This window comes from Eumetopias jubatus, unplaced genomic scaffold, assembly GCF_037043125.1.
Source record: "Eumetopias jubatus isolate StellerSeaLion01/CBP00866 unplaced genomic scaffold, mEumJub1_p1.0 scaffold_12, whole genome shotgun sequence".
NCBI lineage: Eukaryota > Metazoa > Chordata > Mammalia > Carnivora > Otariidae > Eumetopias > Eumetopias jubatus.
Window position 1 is genome coordinate 28197076 of NW_028274818.1, and position 21562 is coordinate 28218637.

The 21562-nt window shown below is 59.8% G+C and overlaps 1 protein-coding gene across 1 annotated transcript; it reads right to left on the reverse strand.

Moving 5' to 3' along the window:
- Positions 1–505: 505 nt before the first annotated feature.
- LOC114221875 (receptor-type tyrosine-protein phosphatase V-like) lies at positions 506–20672 on the reverse strand. Its single transcript, XM_028120055.2, has 33 exons — positions 20412–20672; positions 18709–18773; positions 18287–18335; positions 17838–18110; positions 17353–17622; positions 16925–17188; positions 15787–16041; positions 15503–15685; positions 13579–13851; positions 11427–11690; positions 10965–11231; positions 10359–10640; positions 9878–10018; positions 9383–9593; positions 8614–8681; positions 7526–7652; positions 7358–7405; positions 6583–6676; positions 6318–6408; positions 6156–6232; positions 5048–5182; positions 4174–4296; positions 3468–3628; positions 3229–3364; positions 2837–2904; positions 2588–2675; positions 2399–2477; positions 2206–2282; positions 1938–2066; positions 1684–1794; positions 1430–1590; positions 940–1075; positions 506–725 (listed from the first exon to the last, which is right to left on the reverse strand). The coding sequence occupies exons 2-33, from the start codon at positions 18763–18765 to the stop codon at positions 666–668; spliced, it is 4758 nt and encodes a 1585-aa protein (XP_027975856.2). The 5' UTR covers positions 18766–18773; positions 20412–20672; the 3' UTR covers positions 506–665.
- Positions 20673–21562: the final 890 nt, after the last annotated feature.

The following is a 21562-nucleotide window of genomic DNA, read 5'->3' on the forward strand; positions in this document are numbered from 1 at the left end:
GCCCCCACCCCAGGGCCCTCCACCAGGGGCAACTGCTGTCGAGCCCCAGGCACCTTGCCATCCAAAATCGTGCAGTCTAATCAGGGAGCCAGACAGGAGCTCGTGAGGCCATATCATGTAACGTGGTGTGCAGTTCAGTCCCAAGGCATGGGATGGACTGCTTCTCCTGGGTCTTCAACCCCACACTGTTTTCTGTTTCTCCTCCTGGCAGGAGAACCCTGAGTAACTGGGGCTCTGAATCTGGGGCACCCCAAAACCCCAGAGACCAAAGTCTAAGGCCCCTGGAAAACTGGGAGATGGGGCATCAGGGGCTGCTCCCCAGGAAAAGCTGTCAGCAGGCAGGCCGTTGGTCAGCCCCTTCAGCCAGACCCCACCCCTGCTCAGGGTTGCCCACCAGGCCCTTGAATTGGGCCCCACCAAAGACTGGTGCCAGTCTTTGAGGCCATTTCTTTCCTCCTTGGAGGGTGGATGGACAGAACACACTCAGTCTCAGGCTTGACCACATTCTTTATTCCTCAACTCTGCCCCTTCCCAACACAAGGCCAGTGTGCAGGCTGCCCTCCCAGGGAAGCCAGGCCCCAGCGGGCTTGCTGAGGCTCATTGTCACTGCCCAGCAGGGCCCAGACCTCTTCTGCTCCTGCACAAGCACAGTGACCAGTGCTGACTCAAGGCAGCCCATCCGTGAGCGCGCTGTTCAGACAGGTATAGAGATGTATGTACTGCTCCTGGGGGCACACGTGGGGTAAGGAACTTCACCCTGCCTGCCCGCATCTGCAGAAAGGCTCCCTTGTGTCTCCCAACCCTTAGGGTTCCATGCAGGAGCATCGTGGTCCCCAGCACCACCTAGTGGCTGCCCAAATAGTGCTGCCTAAAGGTGGCTCCTAGAACCTTCCCCGCCCCCTTGCCCCTTCCCACAACTGAGCCCTGATGGCCTCTCACCAGCGTTGGGGTCATGAGGCCGCAGGCCTGTGACTGCTGCAAGGCCACATTAAAGATGTCCACGGTGCACTCGGCCCCCGCCTGCTGCAGCAGCTGGTCCATGGCCAGGAAGGTGCCCAGCTGGGCCACACACCTGCTGCAATTGACCTCCAGTCGGACGGGGTACCGGGGTGGGGGGTGGAGGGGCGGAGAAGGCTGGGGTATCCAGGTATATGGGGAAACCCAACCTGGGCCTGGGGAAGGGACTGGGAAGGGACACTGGGCACCTGGTGGGCCCAGCAGCTGGGGCCCGAGCCAGGAAAGGGTAAATTCCTAAAAGATGTCATCTTCCGCAGAGATATCAGGGCAGAGTAAGGAGATGGGAGCGCTGGGAGACTGTGTCCTTTTGACCCATGACCCAAGGAGGGCTCGGTGAGATGTGAGGGCCTGCGGCAGAGGCAGTGAGGGGGTCCGGGCACCCACTCCCCACCCTTTCCTTGTCCAGCAGCACCTGGAGTGGCTGAGCAGTGTGCCTGGCTTCGTCTTGTCCCGAGAGCAGCACCGGCCCACGGCAGCCAAGAAGGGTAGCAAGGTGGTGGCCGGGAGCTCATGCCCTGGCTCCCAGCACGGGAACAGCAGTCTCTGCACCTCTCTCTCCTTCCTGCTCTTCCCCTGGGGGCAAAGCCATCAGCACCAGTGCCAGGGAGAAGCAAGGGAAACCAGCACGCAGCCCACCACCCCACAGCCTGTGGCCCCGACACCTACATGTGTGACCCTCAGGAGGGTACAGGGCCAACCTGCCATGCTGCTCTTGGCCACCCAGTGCACCGTCACCATGTCCGTGACAATAGGCTGCGTCTCCGTTGGCCAGAACTCCTGTGACCGGGACCAAGTCAGGGCTGCTCAGGCGGCTTCCCAAGCTCTCTGCCCACACCCTGGTCACAGGCCACACCACAAGCTCTCCCAGCCCTGCCCCAACACCTGAGGTTCCCCCCGCCCTGTCTCTCTGCCCCCCTCACCTTCTCCCAGGTGTCAGGCGGGCACAGGGAGACCAGCACGTGGGCCCCATGCTCCCACACCAGCTCCCAGAGCTCCTCGGGCCCTGCAGGGCCAGTCAGCACAACGTGGTCATGGCCAGAAGGCCCGCCCTGCAGAGCACAGGTTGTTGGCTCCCAGGGACTGAGGGTGCCCCCTGCCCGTCGAAGCTGCAGGGCCCCCCCAGAAACCCAGCTCCAGCCTGAGAAGGACAAACGATCCGAGAGAGCAAGTGATAGGGCACCATCTCACCGGGAAGAGCCAGGCTTCGAGCGTCTCATTAGGGGGGCTGTCTTCCACCGGAGAAAACCGCACTTGAGAACAGTCGTCTGAGGGAAGATGGGGAGGGTGAGGCCGCCAGAAGCCCTCCACCCAGGCCAGGTCCAGAAGCCCTCCACCCAGGCCCAGTGTCGGGGCCCCACCCACCCGGACCATGGGCACTCACAGGAGACCATGCTGTCCTGCTCGTAGCCAGGAGGGGGCGCTGAAGAGTCAGCCACGTCCTTGATGGCCTGGAGCAGGAGCTGCGGGGGTGGAGAAGGGCGTCAGGAGGCTCAGCTGGACAGAGCCCACAGAAGTGCCTGTTGGGCAGGGACAGCCCCCCGAGTTGTCACCACCCTGGTGTGAAACACACCTTGTACTCCTTCAAGAAGCCAGCGTTGGCGTTGGCCGCCCTCTTGGCGCAGGCCTGTGCAAAGTTCGTCACCGAGATGGGCTGGGACCTGGGGGAGGGGCGGAGAGGGGAGAAGGCACTCGGGGTTCCCCAGCTCCTGCTTCTAGTCTTCTCAGCTCTGCCCATGGACAGGATCAGGGGCCTGTTGGTGGGAGGGCACAGGGACCTGTGCCCCCACCCCACAAGGGCCCCAGGGGACCTGCGACTCACTCAAAAGTGTCAGAGGGCCCTTCCAGAATCTTGTTCAGGAGGCAGCTATGCAGGAAGATGTACTGGCTCTGGCAGGAGGAGGGCGCGTCAGTGGCCCAGCAGGGAGATTTCCCAGGCTCCAACCAGCAAGACAGGGATGGGGCGAGGAGGGCGGGATGCTTGGGAACTTTGCCCACGCTGCCACACAGTGTCAAAGCTGGCAGGGGCCTGTCCCACCTCCCCTCTGACAGAAAGGGAGACAGAAGCCCGGAGAGGATGACGACATGTTCGAGCCCCTCCCCTCCAGATCCCCTGTGTGTCCCCGAGATTCCTTTTCCTGGCCCCACGGCCACCCACGTCCCGCCCACTCCTTCAGGTCCCTGGCCGCCCGGCCCAGCCTGCGGAGCCCTCACCGGGGTCTGGATCATGAGGGGCCGGTACAGCCGCAGCGCATACACAGCGTTGAACACGTCCACGGTCTGCTCCTCCTCCAGCTGCTGCAGCAGCCTCAACAGGGCCACGAAGGTGCCTGTGCGGCCCACACCCGCACTGTGGGGACAGCCCTGGGGCTGAGTGGGCGGAGAGGCAGCCCCGGCTCTGCCCAAGGCCCCGAGCCCTCCCGCCCCCCGCCCCCCGGCCCACCTGCCCTCACCTGCAGTGCACCAGGATGGGTCCGGTGCCCTGGGTGGCCCTCGCCTGCTCCCGTACCAGTTCCGCGAAGGTGAGCAGGGAGCCAGGGGCCTCCGGGACGCTGTGGTCAGGCCAGGTGGTGAACTGCAGCTGCTTCACCCTCCGCTGCTGTTGCTGGGCAATCTGACAAGGGACGGGAGCAGGGACTTAACGCTGGGGTCCCTCTGCTCAGCCCTCGGCTTTCCTCACCAGATCCCTGAGGGCAGGGAGGCTGATGCCTGCCCCCTCAGCAGGGTGGCGGCTAGGCCTTCCCCCCAAATCCGATGCTTCCCCCTGCCTTCCCCACCCTCCTGGGTAGTCTCGGCCTCTAGGGGGTGCCCAGGCAGAGGGGTGATGCCGGTCCCTGGGCTTCCTGCCCCAGTCTGCCCTTGTCACAGCCGGGCAAGGCAGATGGGCACCAGGGGTGTGGGGTGAGGCGGGAAGCCCTGAGCTGAGGGCAGGGCAGAAACCGTTGCTTCACCCTGCTCTACCTTTGACACACTGTGCAGCTTTGGAGAAAACTTTAACCTCCCTTTGCCTTCCTAGCCCCTCCCTAACCAACTTCCCTGGACAGTGGCTGAGCACTTACAATTCTCAGAAGGACGCAGGCCAGGGGACCCAGAGGTGAATCAACCTTCTCAGAGTCTCCGCCCAAGTGCCCACCCCGCCCTGTCCCCTGGGGCACGCACATGCTGCAGCTGGAACTCCCGCTTGGTCCACTCATCCTCGGGCTCCTCAGCCAGCAGGTGGACCATGATGTGACCGTGGGTGATGGGGGTAGGGTCTGCTGGCCAGTAATGCTCACACAGCACCTAGGGCCAGAGGGTCAGAGCAGAGGGGGTGGCTGTGGGCCCAGCCCCATCACTGCCACGCACTGGTTTATCCAGACAACCCTTCCCACCCATCTTTCTGGTCTCTGACACCCTGCTGAAATTCTGCTCTCTGTACCAACCCAGCTCCACGGCTACCTCATCCAGAAGCCTCTCTCCTCTGGCTGGCCTCCGGCACCATCACCCCCCACACCTCTCATATGACCCTTAGGACTTCAGGGCAGCTGCTGGGCTCCTTTGCAAAACCAGGTGGCTTTATTTAGGGCTGCCCGGCCTTGCCTCGCTGCACCAGCTGGAGGACAAACCCAGCAGGTGTTGTCTCTGTCCCAGGGCCCTGCACTGAGCAGCGCACAGAGGACACGTCCACCGGGCTTGTTGAAAGAAAGGATGCAGAATGCCCTATCTTTGATGCCCACCCTGGGGCCATCCATACCCCATTCTTTCTCCTAACCCCTTTGCGGCTCTCTGCCTAGAGCGAGAGCAAGTGGAGCTGCAGAAACAGCAGAAGTCAGAGGAAACGGAGTCAACCTGGGAGCTTAAGTACCTGGTCCCTCCTCCTGCCTTCTCCTTCTGGGTGGCCCTGGGGACCCCCACCAACCTCCAGGCCTGACTGGCCTCACTCCTGCCTGATCCACCTTCCCAGACCTAAGACTAAGACAGCAAGGGGGCCATTCCTGTAAGGAGAACGTGTGCCACCTGGTGTCCATTCTGGGAAACTGCAGGGCATGCTCACCCTCCCGTTCTCCATGCCCACAGTCAGCATGACAATGATATGAACTTGTTGCTCCCACACAAGCCGCCAGAAGTCCTCCAGAGTTTTCTTGAGAGGCCCCTGGGTGGCAATAAATTCCTGCGGGTCGGTGTAGCCCTGTGGGGGTGGAAGACAGGAATGTCTTACTCGGTGACTCCTTGGTCCCCCAGGCCCCACCAAGCACACAGCAGTAAATGTCCCATGTGTGGGGTGAGGATATTGTGCCTACTCATGTGCAAACACATGAACACATGTGTGCACCAGGAATTCAAACCAGGAGGGGCGGCTTCAGAGACACGGCCAACACTACCCTAGTGCAACCTTGAAGAGGCCAGAAAAACCTGCATGAAAATAACAAGGTCCTCACGTGCCAGAAGTAGTGTCCCCAGTCCAACCTCTTCACCAACCCCTCTCTTAAACCAAACTCCATGTTTCTTCCATGCTCAAAAGTCTTCCATGGCTCCCTACTGCCCTTTGAGTAAAATCCAAAGCCCTTAGCTTAACAATCAAGCCCCTCCTTCATCCAGACCCAATCTGCCTTTCCTGTCTCATCTACCACCACCAGGCAACCCCAGCCCCACACACCGCCTGTACGCTCCCACCCAGCTCTTCTCTGGCTGTTCTTGTCAGCCAGAATGCCCTTCTTCTCTTTCATCTTTTATCAGAATTCTACTCATCCTTCAAGCGAGTACATGTCCCCTCCTCCAGGAAGCCTTTCTTGATTCCTCAGGTAGACTTAATTTGTCTTTCTTCCATGTGCTCTGAGTACCATGCTTGTTCCCTTAATACCTCACTTGTCACACTGAGCGGTAGATGTGACACACTCATGCAATGCACACGTGTGCACGCACACACGGTGTGCTCCTTCAAAGGCAAGAATGCAGGTAGCCAGCTCTGCCTCCTGCAGGCCCAGCACAGTGCCTGGCACACTGTAGGCCCTCAACAAATACCTGCCGGACTGACCTGGAGGAACACAAGCTGGTGATCTTCGAGGACAACTGCTAGAGCTAGGGTAGGACAGTGTGTCCTGCACAAGGGCCCGTCTCCCAAGCAGACTCCCCCCCCAGACAGCCCCGCAGGTGGCCCTTACTGGGATGAAGTTGGCATTGATGTAGTCGGAGTGGGGTTCTCCCTCCAGCTGGGTCAGCCTGACCCGGGAGTGGTCATCTGCAGAGGGGAAAAACTGAGCATCCGGCGCCCGGCGGACACGCAGCCTGCTGCCCACGCCCACGGCCCTGCTGCCGGCACTCACAGGGTAGCACGTGTGGGTAACGGTTCTTGGTGGCATTGGCAGGGTGCTCTGCCTCCAGTCTGGGCTGCTCCTTGCCCACCTCCTTCAACTCCTGCAGAGATTGGGATTGCTGCTGAAGAGGACCCATCTCACCCCACCCCAGGAGAGGGATGGGGGTGGGTGTGCACAGCTGGGAGCTCCCACCCCGGGCACCAGGGCAGGTCCAACCTGAGCTAGAGGGCCCAGGTCCTCTCTGCTCTGAGCCCGAGGGCGGTAGAGGCCTTACCTCGAACTCCTGAAAGAAAGCCTGGTGAGCGTGTGCACTCTTGGCCTCATAGCTTTGCCGGAAGCTTTGAATCGGGATGGGCCGGTGGGTCCGCCTGGTGGGAGAGGGAGGGGGTGGGCCCACGGCAGAGCCTGCCCTGAGCTCAGCGGGCAGTGGGAACAGAGCTTCCCGGGTCACGAGGGAGCATGTGGACAGACAGACCTGGGCCCCACCTCCCCGGAGCTGAGCCAGGATGCATTTCGAGTGCGGGCTAATGCATGGCGGGGGCTGCCAACCCCCAGTGCAGAGAGACAGACAAGGGGACGGGAAGAGGGCGGGCGGTCAGCCTCGACCCGGGAAGGCGCCCGCGAGTCTTTCAGACCCCGGCCCTGGTGCTGAGGAGGGCGTCTGTGCACAGCCGGTGCTCCCCGATGTCAGTTCCAGGTGAAGTCAATGTCAGGGAGCACAGGAGGGACAGAGCATAGAGTGCCAGACCTAACATCCCGAGAGAAAGAAAAACATTCGGCCCCATTCCATCGAGAGGTGTATCAGGGATAAGGGCAGCACTGGAGAAGGTGAATTGGAAGGAGGAGGCTGAATGGGCAGAGAGGAGCCAGAGAGCTCTGGGGTCGGCCACCGTTGTGAAGGGGTGACAAAGGTGTGAGGTGACCGGGGAGGGATGCGATCCCGGAGGGGCAGGTTGCCAGGGAGGCTGGGGGCAGTGCCACCGTGGCCCGTGCCAGGCAGACCCACACTGCCCAGCATGTCACGAGGAGAGGCGGGAAGCTGCCCTCACCGCAGGTTGTAAGCTGTCAGCTCTTGGGAAAACCGATTCGTCTCTGCCCTGCAAAGGATGAAGAGGCACTTGGGAGCGAGCCCAACAGGGCAGGGGTGTGGGGAGCTTCTTGGTGAAGATGCCACTCCTCCCACAGCCATGCTGGCCCCAGCCTGCCCTCGCACTCACCTCTGCCCCTTCACCCTCCTCCAGCACAGCAGGCCCAGCATGGCACAGACGGTGAGGACACAGCCCCCCATGATGCCCACCGCTGCTGGGAGGGGCATGACTGCCCCGGAGATGCTGACCCGGGGCTCTAAGAAGGGCAAAGGAAGGGTGAAATACAGTCGCCCTTGTCCCCCTGCAGTGACATGCCAACCTCTCCTGGACTTGAAACCCTCTGGATGGAGGGCACGTCGACAACCCACCTCCGGAAGTCCCAAATTCCAACCCAAGGCCAGAGATGGCTGCTGGCGGGACCACCCTACATGGAGACCCAGAACGCCCGACAGGCAACTCTCCCTGCCCCTGGCATCTGAGCATGCCCCAGAGACTCTACTCCCCTCCCTGGCACCCTCAGAGAAAAAGAAGAGGGTGAGGACCTGGCTTCCTAGACCTTCTAGGGCTGCACTGTCCAGCATGGTAGCTACTAGCCACTTGGAGCTACCGAGTGCTTGAAATATGGCTGCTCCAAATTAAGATTTGCTCTAAGTATAAAATACACATAGGATTTCAAAGACTTAGTAATAAAAAAAGAATGTAAAATATCTCATTAATAATTTTTAAATTGATCCCATGTGGATATGATATTTTTAATATCTTAGTTTAAATAAAATATTACAAAAATTTGTTTCACCTGTTTATTTTTACCTGTCTCATGTAGCTACTGAGGAATATTAAGCGGCATATATGGCTCACACTTGGGGCTTGCTTTATGTTTCTACTGGACAGTTCTAGACTGTTGGACTGCTCTAGAACCTCGATGGTCTGGGAGGAGCAGCACAGAGAAGGTCAGTACAGGAAGGTACTGTGATTGTGGGGAGTGACACAGCATTTCATTAATGGTGTGTCTCTGTCTCTCCTCTCCTACTCACCCCCTCAGCCCACCTAGGCCAAGTCTGGTGCCAGGAGCACCTGTATCCCTGGCTCTGGGTCTTCCAGCTCTCCTCTCCCTGGAGTCTAAGCTCAATCCCTCCTGCTGCTGACTGGGGGGATCCCCGCCCTCTTCCCCTCCCACCCGGGGCCCAGCTGGAACCCTAGCCAGGTGCCCATCCTACCTGAGAAGGCCGAGAAGGAGATAATGGTCTCAGGAGGGCTATATCTGGTAAAAGCCACAACACTGAACCTGGGGCAGAGAAACAGGACCTGCTGTTGGGGAGGGGCAAAGAGGGCAAAGCCTTTCCAGGAAACGGAGTCATGAGCAATAGACGCTCAAAAAGTGAGAGCCCGGGCGCCTGGGTGGCTCAGTTGGTGGAGCGACTGCCTTTGGCTCAGGTCATGATCCTGGAGTCTCGGGATCGAGTCCCGCATCGGGCTCCCTGCTCGGCGGGGAGTCTGCTTCTCCCTCTGACCCTCCCCCCCTCATGTGCTCTCTCTCTCTCATTTTCGCTCTCAAATAAATAAATAAAAATCTTAAAAAAAAAAAAGAGTGAGAGCCCTCCTCACCTGCTAAGAGGCGATGTATCATGCTGCCTGTAACTCTAGAACAAGCCACCCCTAACCTCTCTTCCATCTCCCCTGCCCTAGTCTGACAGCAAGAAGCCTCAGAAATAGGTACCTACATATCCTTGGCAAGCTGAAGCAGAACCCATTCCCCGCCCCCCTTTTTCATTTTCTGAAAAAAAGAACCATGTAACAGACGGGTGTTCCCTTTTTGGCCTCGCCTACCAGGAAGCCCAGTCAAAATAACTCAATGGACCCTTATGGACCAGGAAATGCTTTCTCTTCGTAAGTCAGTCCAGATCTTTTGTGGAGAAAATGTGCAAACAACCCATAAGTGGAACTCACTTATAAAACGGGCTCCCCCACCTTCAGTCTTAGCCTCACCGATACTGGGAACCTGGCTTGAGCTGCCCATTACATATCTCCTGGGTCTGGCCACAGTCTTCTGTACCCATAGGCACCATCCAGGATCTCGGCACAGCCCAGGGCCCCGGGTAGAAGGGGCTGGGAAGCAGGATGGCCAGGTAGGAGTCATGTCCTCCATAGTAGTGGTCATACCACGTGTGGTTGATGGCTTCCTGGGGAGGCCGAACCACTGCAGAGGAACAGGAAAGGGGCAGAGTCAGCAGTGGGGCTGAAGCGGCTCTCCCTGCCACAAAGCAGCTACCCCATTTCTCTAGCATATTCCCACCATGCACAGTACGACATCAGCCTTATCTTCAAGAATGTTCCGGGTCTCCCTCCCTGCTCCAGCTCTCACGCCAGCCTCAGACATTGCACCTTACCAGTCCAGTGTCTGGAGCCCCCTCACCCGGCCCATGCTAGGCAGTCACCAGGGTCTCCCCACCATCTCCCCGCCATCTCCGGCCCAGGACTCACGTGACATGTCGGTGGTAGCAATGATGCCGTACCACTGAATCTGCCCATCGTCCTTGCCAAACATGCCCTGTGTGATCATCACTCCCATCTCTGCCTCCGGCTCTAGCTGGGGGGCTGCCGCTAAGTCCGGGGGGTGCCAGCCTGGGGATGGCGAGGGGAAGACTGAGGTCCTAACTAGGTGCCAGGGGCCAAGGGCAGGGGTCATGCAGTCATATCCCCAGCACCTCTGACAATGCCTGGCAACTGGTGTCTGATGGATACAACTAAATAAGAACTGGGCCCCCCCACCCCTGGGCCAGGGTGCTGGACAGGAGGCTCAAGAGCATATGGTATGTGGGCCAGGGCCAAAGAAAGGCTTGGGGGCTGGGGAACAGGGAGAGCCCCCAGCAGGGAGAGCCAGGGCAGTGAGAACCCCTGTGGGCAATGCTCGAGGTGGGCTAGGAGAGCAGAGGGGCCTCCCCAGGCCACGGGAAGGGCTCACCCTCCGCAGAAGTGGCACACACCAGGGTGACCACACGACTCCACAGACCGTTCCTGCCCAGCACAGTGAGGCTGAGGCGATAGGAGGTGGCAGGCACCAGGCTGAGCAAGAGGAGAGCGTCCCCCGAGGTATTGGCCTGGAAGATGAGGTGAGCACCCCCTCCGGCAGCCAGTTGCTCTGCCACCACCAGACAGATGTCTACGTCCCCCAAGGGCACCATCCAGTTCAGGGCCAGGCGAGTAGCCTCGGGCTGACACTGCACGTCCTCCACAGGGCCAGGCTCTGCGGGAATCAAGGCATCTATGTTGTGTGGGCATCGGGACACCCCAAGAGGCTGGCATCTGGGTCAGCTGCTCTCAAAACCAGCAGGTACAAAGGGACTGGGCATTTATGTCCACAGAAAGGGGCCCTGGCCACATGGAGAAACTTCTCCTCTGGACATCACTGCCCGTTGGGAGAAGCATAGAAAGCATATCCCTGGGGCAGGGGTGGGGAAGCACCCACCTGGGAGCAGCAGGTGGCTCTGAATAGAAGGGGCAGTGCCATAGCCTGAATTGGAGCCTGCGCTCAGGGCCCCTTCATTCTACCCCGACAGCACCAACATACCGACAGGCAGCACCACGGGGTGAGTGGATGCCCGCAGCGGCCCCGCCCGGCACAGCACTGACAGGGACAGATTGCGTCCGGGCATGAGGTCCCTTAGAATGAGGTGAGCCTGGCCGAGCCCCAGGGGCCGCTCCCAGGAGAGGTGCCCAGCCTCTGAGAGTCGGGCATGGCACACCCCGTGCCCCAGGGGGCCGCTGGCCCAGGCCAGGTTGATGACGGCGCTGCCCGCCTGCATCGACACCAGCAGCTCACTGGGCGTGAGCGGGGCTGTGGAGGGAAGGAGAGCGGGTGAACCAGGCTGCTGAGGGCCCAACACACGAGGCTACAGGTGCACTGACCCCAGGCAGGGCCCTCGGGTGTGGAGTTTGAGAAATGGAACTAGCAAGGGGGCTAAGGTACTGTCGAGAAAAGGATCCGGGGGTCTCAGAGGCAGCCCTGCCCACCTCTCCAGCCCCCACTCACAGGTCCAGCCGGAAGCATTGGCTGCTGCCGTGTGGAGGGGCCCAGCCTTCGAGACGATCTCCACCTCGTACTGAGTGCCCGGAGTCAGAGCTGAGAAGCTGGTGCTGTCCACCTCAGCTCCCACGGTGCGGGTGCCTGCCTGGGCACCTGCCTGGTACAGAGTCACCTGGTAGCCATCTCGTGCCCCTGGAGCATGGGCCCAGGATGCCCGGAGCTGGGTGGGACCTTCAGGGGTCACATTTACCAGAGGAGGGGCGAGGGGGGCTGTGGGGAAAGCAAGATACAGGAAGCTTGAAGAGAAGAGAGGTGTTATAGGCCAAACTACACCCCCCCAAAATTCATGTTGAGGTCCTAAGCCCCAGGACCTCAGAATCTGACTGTTTGGGGGGATAAGATCTTCAAAGAGGTCATTAAGTAAAATGAGGTCATGAGAATGGAACCTTCATCCAACATGACCCGTGTCCTCGTGAGAAGAGGAAATTCAGACACACCCACGCACAGAGGGGAGACCATGTCAAGACACAGGGAGAGAAGATGGCTGCCTGCAAGCCAAGGAGAGAGGTCTGGCATCGATCCTTCCCTCAAAGCCCTCAGAAGAAACCGATCTTGCCAACGCTTTGGTCTCAGACTTCCTGCCTCCAGAACTGAGAGACAATACATTTCTGCTACCCAAGCCCCCAGCCTGGGGTGCTTTGTGTAGCCCTGGCAAATGAATGCAGAAGAATGCAAACCAAATCTCTGGCTCCCTCTTCCCTTGGGTGTCCCTCCATCCTTTCCAGTCAGGAAACAGCAGCTCAGCGTGGTCAAGTGAGCCCAGGATTCTCCCCAACAGAAGCAGCACCACATCAGGGCTCTGGGCTCATGGCTCGTCCCGGAGAGCTGTGCACAAGCTCGCCCAGTAGTGCATGAGCGAATTAATCCCTCTCCCTACCAAAGCACCCCTCCTGGAGGCAGGGCTGGACTGGGCAGCACCGGAATTAAATCCAGTGCCTTTTCCCAGCCCCAGCCCCTGTACCCAAGCAGCTTTCAAAGACCTCCACGTGACTGGGCAGGTTCTCAAGGACAGGCAATGTCTAGGGGCCCAAGTAGTGCCCCTTCACCCTCAGCGGGAGCCCAAGCCCTAAAGTCACATAAGCCTGGCCCAGTCACCTAGTCAACACCTCCTTTGCAACTGGGGGAGACTGAGGCTCAGCGAGGAACAAGGTTTGCTCTGGGGACTGAGCCATAGCAAGCACCCAGTTCTCCTGCCTCCCAGGCCAGAGCTCTTTCCAGCTTCTTCTCAGGCCTGTCTGAGGTCACATAGTCCCCGGGAGGAATCAGGAGGGCAGGGCAGGGGGTGGGGGAGTCACCACACTGGAGAAGGCTGATGCTGAGGGTGGGGGAAGGGCTCCAGCAAGAATGCGGGAAGCAGAAAAGGCAGGAGGACCCAGGCCAGTGTGAGAGGGAGCTTCCAAACCCAGCTCTGTGGCTCTGGAGGGTTCAGGGGCAAAGGAGAGAACCCTGCTGCGTGATGCACAGCATGTCCCTCGCTTGACCCTTTCCAGCGCCGGCACCCTCCCCCCACCTCTGGAGGTTAGGATGTGGCAAGGAGCACAGACCCTGGGTCACAGTGCTGGAAATGGAATCCCAACTCCCCACTTAGGGCTGAGGAACCCAGGACAAGTGACTTGGCTTATCTGTGCCTCAGTCTCTCATCTGTGAAATGGACAGAACCATAGCATCCACCTGCTAGGCTGGTCGTCATGAGGAGGAAATGAGAGAACACAGGGAGAACACTTAGCAAAGGGCCCGGTGAACCTGAGCCACTGCTGTTGCTATCAGACACTCCCAGCCCAGGGTGGGCTTGGGGCTGGGTCCTGGCTGGGTCCCCACTGCCCCCTACCCCCGTACTGACCACGCGAGAGCCTGGAGAGTGGCATGCCCCGGCCGCCGCACAAGAGCAGACCCCTGGGTTCTGCCCACCTTCTAGGAGGTCCCAGGGGTTCCCAGTTAGGGACGTGGGACCTCCTGGTGTCTAGAGGTCAGGGAACAACCACCATCACCCCAGCTGCCTGCCCACAGATGACAAAGACATCGAGGAGAACACGTAGTCCCCAGGGAATCCAGCCAGCAAGGGTGGCCAGGAAGGAAGTGGTGTGCGGGCGGCACTCACGCGTCCAGCCCGTGGCGTTGGCTCTGCTGCTCTCATCTGGACCCCGCCGGGTGGCCAGCTGAACCAGGAACTCAGTGCCTGGGGGCAGCTGGGCCCAGGAGAAGTTCTGAGCCTCCGGAGCCAGAGTCTCCTTGCTTTCCAGAGTCAGGGGCCTCAAGCGGTAAAGCCACAGCTGGAAGCCATCCCTGTCCCCGGGTGGGGGGCTCCAGGAGGCAGTCAGGGCAGGAGGCTGGGAGGCAAGGCCCAGGCTCAGGTTGGCAGGAGGAGCAGGGACTGCAAGGTCAAGGAAGAAACAGATTTGGAATGACCCAAATCCCCTGACATTGTCCCCCGCCTCCCCTTTCCCACTACCTGCACCCTTTTTCTGGGTCTCCACAAGAGCCCCAAACACTGCCAGCCTACAAATCCAGCTTCCATGGGACTCCAAGCACACTCACTTTTCTTTCCCAAGGAAATCACCTGAGAGGCACCTGGGTGCTCAGCTGGTTAAGCTTCTGACTCTTGATTTTGGCTCAGGTCATGATCTCAGGGTTGTGAGATCGAGCCCTATGTCGGGCTCCGTGCTGAGCAGGAAGTCTGCTTGGGATTCTCTCTCCCTCTCCCCTTCTGCCCCTCCCGCCTCTCTCATATAAATAAATCAGTCTTAAAAAGAAGAAAAAAGAAAACCACTTGAAAAACATGGGTCTCTGCCCTGATGTCTGCGCCCCCACCTCCCCACACTGTCAGCTTTTGAGGGTGTGATGTCTTGTTCACAGGGTCCCCACAAGACTCAGCACCCACCTCTTTAACCCCTTAGGACCCTGGTCAGCTCACCTGCTGACATTCAGTTCCCACAAGCTCATTCTCTCTCCCTCTCCTCCAACCTCCTAAGGGCTTTGGTGCATGTTTAGCCTCTCCAGAAAGCCCTTGTCTGTCCGACTCAGACTGCAGCCTTCTCAGCTCACTGTCCTCCTCCTCCAGGAAGCTTTCCCTGACTCCCTAAGCAGGTTTCCCTCTTGTGAGCCCTAAAAGATTAGACTGAACCACATACCACATAAAATTCCTGATAGTCATCAATTTTAACCTCTAAGAACACAGTTGCATGTGGTTTGAAATACATTATGCACATTCCTATCACGCATTTACATTTATAATTTGATATATAAAATAGTATACATTATATATGTGCATGTGTGTATATATCTATATATAATCCTCTGTTTACTGTCAGTCTTCCTTTCTAGACTGTCTTGTTCGTGATTTTTAGCCTCAGCATCTCGCCCCATACCTAAAACATGGGAAGCACTCACTAAATATTTGTTGAATAGATGGATAGAGGGATGGATGGCTGACCCGATGGTAGGAGGTGGAAGGTGCTCGCAAACAGATTCACCAAAGGCCCCTGTTGGATGGGCACGTGACCCTCCAAATCCAGAACGTGCACACAGAAGAGCAGACAGTAAAGGAAGCTGGGCCCCACCCCCATTGTCCTGGGCTGGCCTCCTAGAGGCTACCTGGGAACTCAACGGGGGCCGGCACGCGGCCTCACAATGCTGGAGCTGAGGTTCCCTGTCCAGGTCCACACTGATACAGTGTAGCAGGAGCCGGGCATTAGAGCCCTCAGAGTCAGGAACTATCTGGAACTATCTGGTCCCCAGGGACAAGACTGCCCCGTGACTTCTGGCTGCCCTCCTGATGCCAGGTGACCCTGGAGCCTTCTTGCTGCCCTGGTACTGGGGGCCCAACCCATGGCCAGGTCAGAGGGGCTGCCCCTGCTGGTGACCTCCAGGGACTGTGGTGCCAAGGGCTCTGAAGAGAGGGGCAGTTTGGTCAGGGGACCAAATAGTGTCTGCTCCCAGCTCTCCTGAGCCTCCCTCTACCCAGATGTCCCTTCCCAAGGCAAGGCCTCACCCCAGGGCCAGGGGACACAGTGGCCGGCACTCACTGGTATGGTCTGTGAGGCTCCAGGTCGTGCCCCGGGTGGTGGCAGGTGGCACGGAGATGTTTCTGAGGAGGTCTGGGGCTCCCTCAGTGTAGAGCAGTGCCTGCCTCCTGGGATCCCTGGTGGCTGCCAGCCCATCCAGCTGCAGGTTGGTACCATTGCTTCGTCTGGGCTGGGCGGTAGAATCTGCAGAGGATGCAGTTTCTGGGGAGTGAGGACCCAGCTGCTTCTCCATGCAGGTGCCCCTGGGCAGGACCCCAGCCCGTTCCCCACCAGCCCAGACTCACCATCCAGCCAGGCACTGGCCCGGGCCCAGGCGCCGTAGGGCCCAGCCAGAGCCCTCAGCTCCAGAGTGTAGTGTCCAGCGGGCAGGGGCCCCGGGAATGTGGCGTTGAGGGCTCCAGGGCCCCGAGTGGTGTTCTTCTCCACCTGCCCGCTTAGCCTGAGCAGGTAGCCCTCGCGGGCACCAGGCCCAGCCTTCCAGCTTGCCCAGAGCACGGAGGGCAGGGGAATGAGCATCAGGTCCAGAGGGGCAGAGGGATCTATGGGGACGAGGAGCAAATGTGTGCAGAACAACCTAACTGGTGGATGAGAAACATTCTCCCCTCCTCGTGCCAGCTTCTTCCCGTTTGCTCTAGGCTGTGTCTCGCCCAGAGGCAGGTGGCTGCCCTTTGCCATTCCCAGTGAATTCTGGGATCTGGCCTCGAACAACAGTCACAGAAAGAACACCTCAACTGACCAAGTGTGTGGATGCCAGCAGGGGTCTAAGCGCCCCACACGCACCGCCTCATGAGCACTCCCCGCAACGCTGCCACGATAAGGCCCTCTTACCACCATCCCCCTCTAAAGAAGCAGAAATGGAAGCACAGAGACGCTAAGTAATGGGTCCAGAGGCCCCCAGCCAGTGTGAGGCACCAGTGAAATTTGGAACCCACCCAGTGGAACGATCCCTCCACTCTTAACCACCGCGAGACGGGGCATCTCGGAGCAAAAACGTGGCGACGACCACGTGGGCTCCACGGGCACCCAGCCCAGGCGCAGACTGGTGTGGCCGCTCACCAGCTGCTTGACCTTGGGCCCCTTCTCTCTGCACCTCAGCTCCCTCTACCCTACCCGGGGCGGGGGGGGGTGGTGACAGGCCTCCGTTGGTTTGAGGACTAAATGAGATGATCCACAGCAAGTGCACATCACCGTGGCTGGCCCGTGAAGGCTGCAAGTGATGATAACTATTGCACCACCCTCATCTCTTCAGAGGCCATCCCCCCCCCACCCCCGGCCAGCGGGGGGGGCGCTCCCTCCAAGCCTCACCCCTTCCCCGCAGGATTCCAAAGGCACTCCCCTCCACCCTTTGTATCCCACCCACTCAGCCAGAGAAGAGCTGAGGAGCCTCTGCTGTGTTCCCCGGAACCCCCCCCAAGCACTCACAGGTCCACTCGGTGGCATTGGGCCCCGGCACCCACTGGGGCCCGGCAACAGCCCTGAGCGTTAGCTTGTAGGGGGTGCCGGGAGAGAGGTGAAGGAAGGTGCGATTGGAGACCCCGCGTCTGACTACCGCGGTCAGGTTGGTGCCACCCAGGAGGTCCGTGAGCACCAGGTGGAGCCAGGCAGCCCCCTCAGATCTGTTCCAGGAGGCTTGCAGGGCACTGGTGCTCAGGGTCTGCAGCACCAGCTCAGGAGGAGACACGGGGGCTGGAAGAAGGATGGAGAGAGCAAAGCCAGGCTTACAAAGAGCCCTGGAGTCGGATCCTGCCGCCAACCAGCTATGTGGGGACAGGGTTGCCTGTGAGGCTCTGGACACCCCCCACCACTCCCAGACTGGCTGCCACCTGGGCCTTGCCAAGTGCCTGCCTTACCTGTCCACTGGTGGACGCTGGTCTTTGCCTGGAGGTTGCCAGCCCAGGTGGTAACCTCCAGAACATATTCGCTACCTGGTAGGAGGTTGCTAAAATTGTAGGACAAGGTGCCCGGTCGCATGGAGATATTATGCGCTAACGTCTGGGATTCTAGGTGGTAGAGGAGAAGTTGGTAGCCATCCTGCTCCCCAGGGGCAGCCCCCCATGAGGCCTCGAGGCTGAATGGGCTCCCAGGGCTGTGGAGCTGTAGGTTGTAGACAGTCAATGGGGCTGTGTCAGAGGGAGAGAGAAGCACCAAGTTCAGGGTCAAAGGGGCATCACCCATGTGCTTCTAGTGCTTCTACATGGGTCACCATAGCAGGCATAGTCCTCAGAGAAGTTGCCCTCCTTGGCTACCCTGTCCCTGGTCAACCCTCCAGGACAGCTGCTTGGACCGCGAGTGATGCCTGCCCACTCCCGGCCCCCCTAGCCTGCAGACCACACACCGGTGCGGGCAGTGAGGGTGACTGTGGCATTCTGTCCGCAGGCTCGCAGGGCAGTCACTTCCAGCAGGTAGCGACTTCCTGGCACCAGGTCCCGGAACTCAAAGCTGGACGCGTCGGTGTGGGCCTGGAGCGGCTGCCCTTCTGGAGAGCCCAGGGGACTCAGGTGGGTGAGGTGGAGGGCATGGCTCAACTTGTCTGGCCCCGGGGCTGCCCAGCTCAGAAAGAGGCTAGTAGGCTTCCCCTGGCTGCTGACGTTCACTTTCAGAGGTGGTCCTGGAGGAAGGAGGTGCATTCAGAGTCTCCCAATGCCCTTTCTCCTCTAAAGAAGGAGGGAAGGCAAAAAAAAAAAGGGGGGGGCCAGAGCAGAGGCCAAGTCTGGCACAGAGAAACTGAGCCTGCACCCCCACTCCCTACCTCCCAGACCTCCCTTCCCTACTGAAGACACCTACCTCCGCTCTCTCCGTCCGGGCTCCCTGCCAGGGTGTGACATTCATCTCCCTGTAAGAAGGAAGGGAGGAGGGGAGAGGAGATGGGCAGAGGGCTCTGGGGTCTACGCCTCCGGGAAAGCCACTGGGGGCCAGGGCCCGGATCAGAGGGAAGGCTATGCTTGTCTGGCCCTCCCCCAGACAGGGCCAAAAGGACATCACCGCTAGACACACCTAAGGCCCGGGAGCCAGCCCCGGGCAGGCAGAAGCAATTTGTTCTTGCTGTGCTCTGAGCAGTGGCTGGGAAGGAGCAGCCCCTGCTCTGCTTAATGCAGACCAGCTGTGGGGCCCCCGCAGAGGGGTGGGAGCCTGGACAGGCCCCCGAGGACAGGGCCCCACCCGCCCACCTGCCCCCAGTGCCCACCTGCCCCCAGTGCCCACCGTACCTTGGCCAAGAAACCCCAGAGCCAGAGGAAGGCAGCAAACAGGATTGAGGGCCTCATCCCGATGTCTGTAAAGGAAAGTTAAGAAGCAGCAGGGGAGGAGCCAGTCCCCCCAACCCTCCCCTTGCCCCGCTGGCTGACTGGCTGGCTGGCGGGTGGACGGGCAGGCAGGCAAGGGTGGGAAGGCCGAGTTCCAGGCAGATGGCAGGCAGCAGACAGCCAAAGAGCACGGGGCTGCCTCTCAACCCGGACCCTAACCGCTCACCCCGCCCAGCCTTGGCAAGATTCCGTGAGGGGAGAAAGACCCCAGGGCCCAGAAGGTAGAAGGGGACTCCCCTGTCAGGCTGCAGACAAGCCCACCTCTCCCTCTGCCTCCCCCCTGCCTCCACCCCTCTTCCAGCACTTGACTTTCCAGGGAGGACTTGGGAAAGACCAAGACAAGAGATGGCCTTGCCAGTGGACACACAGAGCAAAGGCAGCTGGCTCCCCACTCCCTGACCCCAGAAGAGTGTGGCTCTGTTGACTATCAACACGTGGCAGATAGGCTGTTTGTGTTCAGTCAGGGGAGGGGGTCCTAGTGACACCACATGGATGTGTGTCCCTGTGGAGTGGATGGCCCAGCTGGGAGTGTGTGTCCGCTTCTGTGCACCCGTGTGGCGTCATGCCCTTGTGGACAGAGGCACAGGGGCATGTTCTAAGGGCCTTGAGTCACAGACATTATAGATCTAGAAGAGTGCACCTGGCCCTTGGCGACCAATCTGTTCCCACTCCCTCACTGCCCAGATGAGGGAGCTGATCTCCAGAGAGGGGAAGAGCCCAGCCCCAGAAGGCAAACCCTGCTCCTCACCCCCACATTGGGGTCCTCTCTGCTTGGAACTCTCTGAAGAGCTACTTGAATCTCTAGGATATCTGCTTTCTCTCCCCCACCTCCTCCCTAGATCAGTGGGTGCCCACCCATCCCCCCCAGCCGCCACTAGGCTGCAGGCAGGTGAAGGCCCAGGGGAGCTTCCCTGAGGCTTGGCCTAGAAGCAAGGCTGCTTCACCCCAGCCTAAAGCCTGCTGCTCACCTGGAACTGCGTCCAGGTGTCCCCACCCCATGACAGCTGACGGTGGGGAGGGGCGGGGAGAGGCGGGGAGGGGAGGGAGACCAGAAGGAAGAAATGGCTCTGGGCCCTGGGAAAGAAGCCCAGGACTCAGGCACTAACTCAGGAAGTGGGGAGAAGGAATAAGCAGACAACAGGCAGGTATAGAAACTGAACACCAGGACCCCTTCCTGGGAGCCAGGCTCTCAGGGGCCAGCCCCAGCAGGGAGGACAGGCCTGCATAGAAACCCGCTCAGCCTCAGCCTCGCTCCAGCTCAGTTCAGAGCCAGGGGCTGCTCCCTGCCCTTCCCCCACTCCACCCAGCCCCAAACCTCAGAGCCACCCACCCGGCCTCTGGACAGGGGCCTGGAAACTGAGCACTGCAGACTCATCAGATTTTCCAGGCTGCGTGTGCATGTGCGTGCATGTGTGTGTGTGTGTGTGTGTGTGTGTGTGTGTGTGTGTGTGTGTACATGCACGCATGTGTTCTTTCAAAGGGGAGCGGGGGGGGGGGCATGCAGAGAGCAACTGGGGAAGCTGATACAAAAGAACAAGGTCCCGTCCTGTCTGGCCAAGAGGTGGGGGAAACATCCTCCCCTGCTCCCCTCCCCCATCCCACCTCACCTGGGGCACCTCACTCTGCTCTTTCTAGCAGTCTCAGTCAGCAGCAGCAACAGGGGAGAAGTGGGGTGGAAACATCCTAATTCAGAATCTAGTTGAAGAGCTGTGGTAAGACATGGTTGTAGGTAAGGGGGGTGGATCTCAAACCCTGCCTGAGAGGCCCCACAAAACAGGAGCCTGCTGGGGACAGCATAGACTCCGTAGCTGGACTCTGTGGACAGTCCAGGAGGAGGCACCTGGCCATAGAAGGCACATCTGCCAGGCCCCCTGCCAGCCTTGCTGATGGAAGGGGGAGCTCCAGAAAGGGGGTAGAGAGGATCTGACCGATAAGATGCAGCCTCCCCAGCCCAACCCTCTCCATTCAGCAAAAAAGTACCACAAGTGCTGTGTCTCCTGCCCAGCAACCACTCCCACAGACAAACCCACATCCTCTCCCTAGAGAACCCCCGGGGTCCTCCTGAGGTCTCAAAGCACCTTACTGATTCCTTCTGGAAAGAGCCAGCCAGGAGGCAGAGGAGGGCAAGAGACAGGTCTAGGCATCCTGATTCCCAAATGCGAGCCAGCCCGGTCTCTCCCCGCGGCTGCCCCACATGCTTCCCTTCCGGTCCTCCCCCTCCGCTCCCGCGGCCTACAGCTAGGCCTTGGGCACCCCCACACCAGGGGAAGCCAATCAGCAGGCAAGAGAGGGGTAGGATGGATCCGGCCAGCCAAGTCTCCCCCTCTTCCTCCCACGCCCTGGGGAAGGTCACCAGGGAGGGGCAGACCTAGATTCCCCTGACCAGGCTGCGGGAAGGCAGCAAGGGGCTGGAGGCAGCGGATTGGTGGCGGTGTGCACGGGTGCGCCGGCGGCACGGGCACGTGTGTGGAAGGACACGCTGTGTGCACGCGTGTGTGCATGAGCCGTGAGGGTGCACATACCTATCTGGATGAATGTGCATGTGTGGGCATCTGCGTGTACATGGGGGTGTCCAGGGACATTGTGGAGGGGGAGAGGGACAGGAAGGTCCCCGGAAGAAAGGACCATGTCGTACAATAGATGTCCATCTCACCAGCTCTGGCCTTGGGAGAGAGGGAGGGACTCTCTTCCGTCCTAGCGTGCCTCCTACCAGGGACCTGAGTTCCAGCAAGCGGGCAAAGAATGGGGCTCTTTCCTG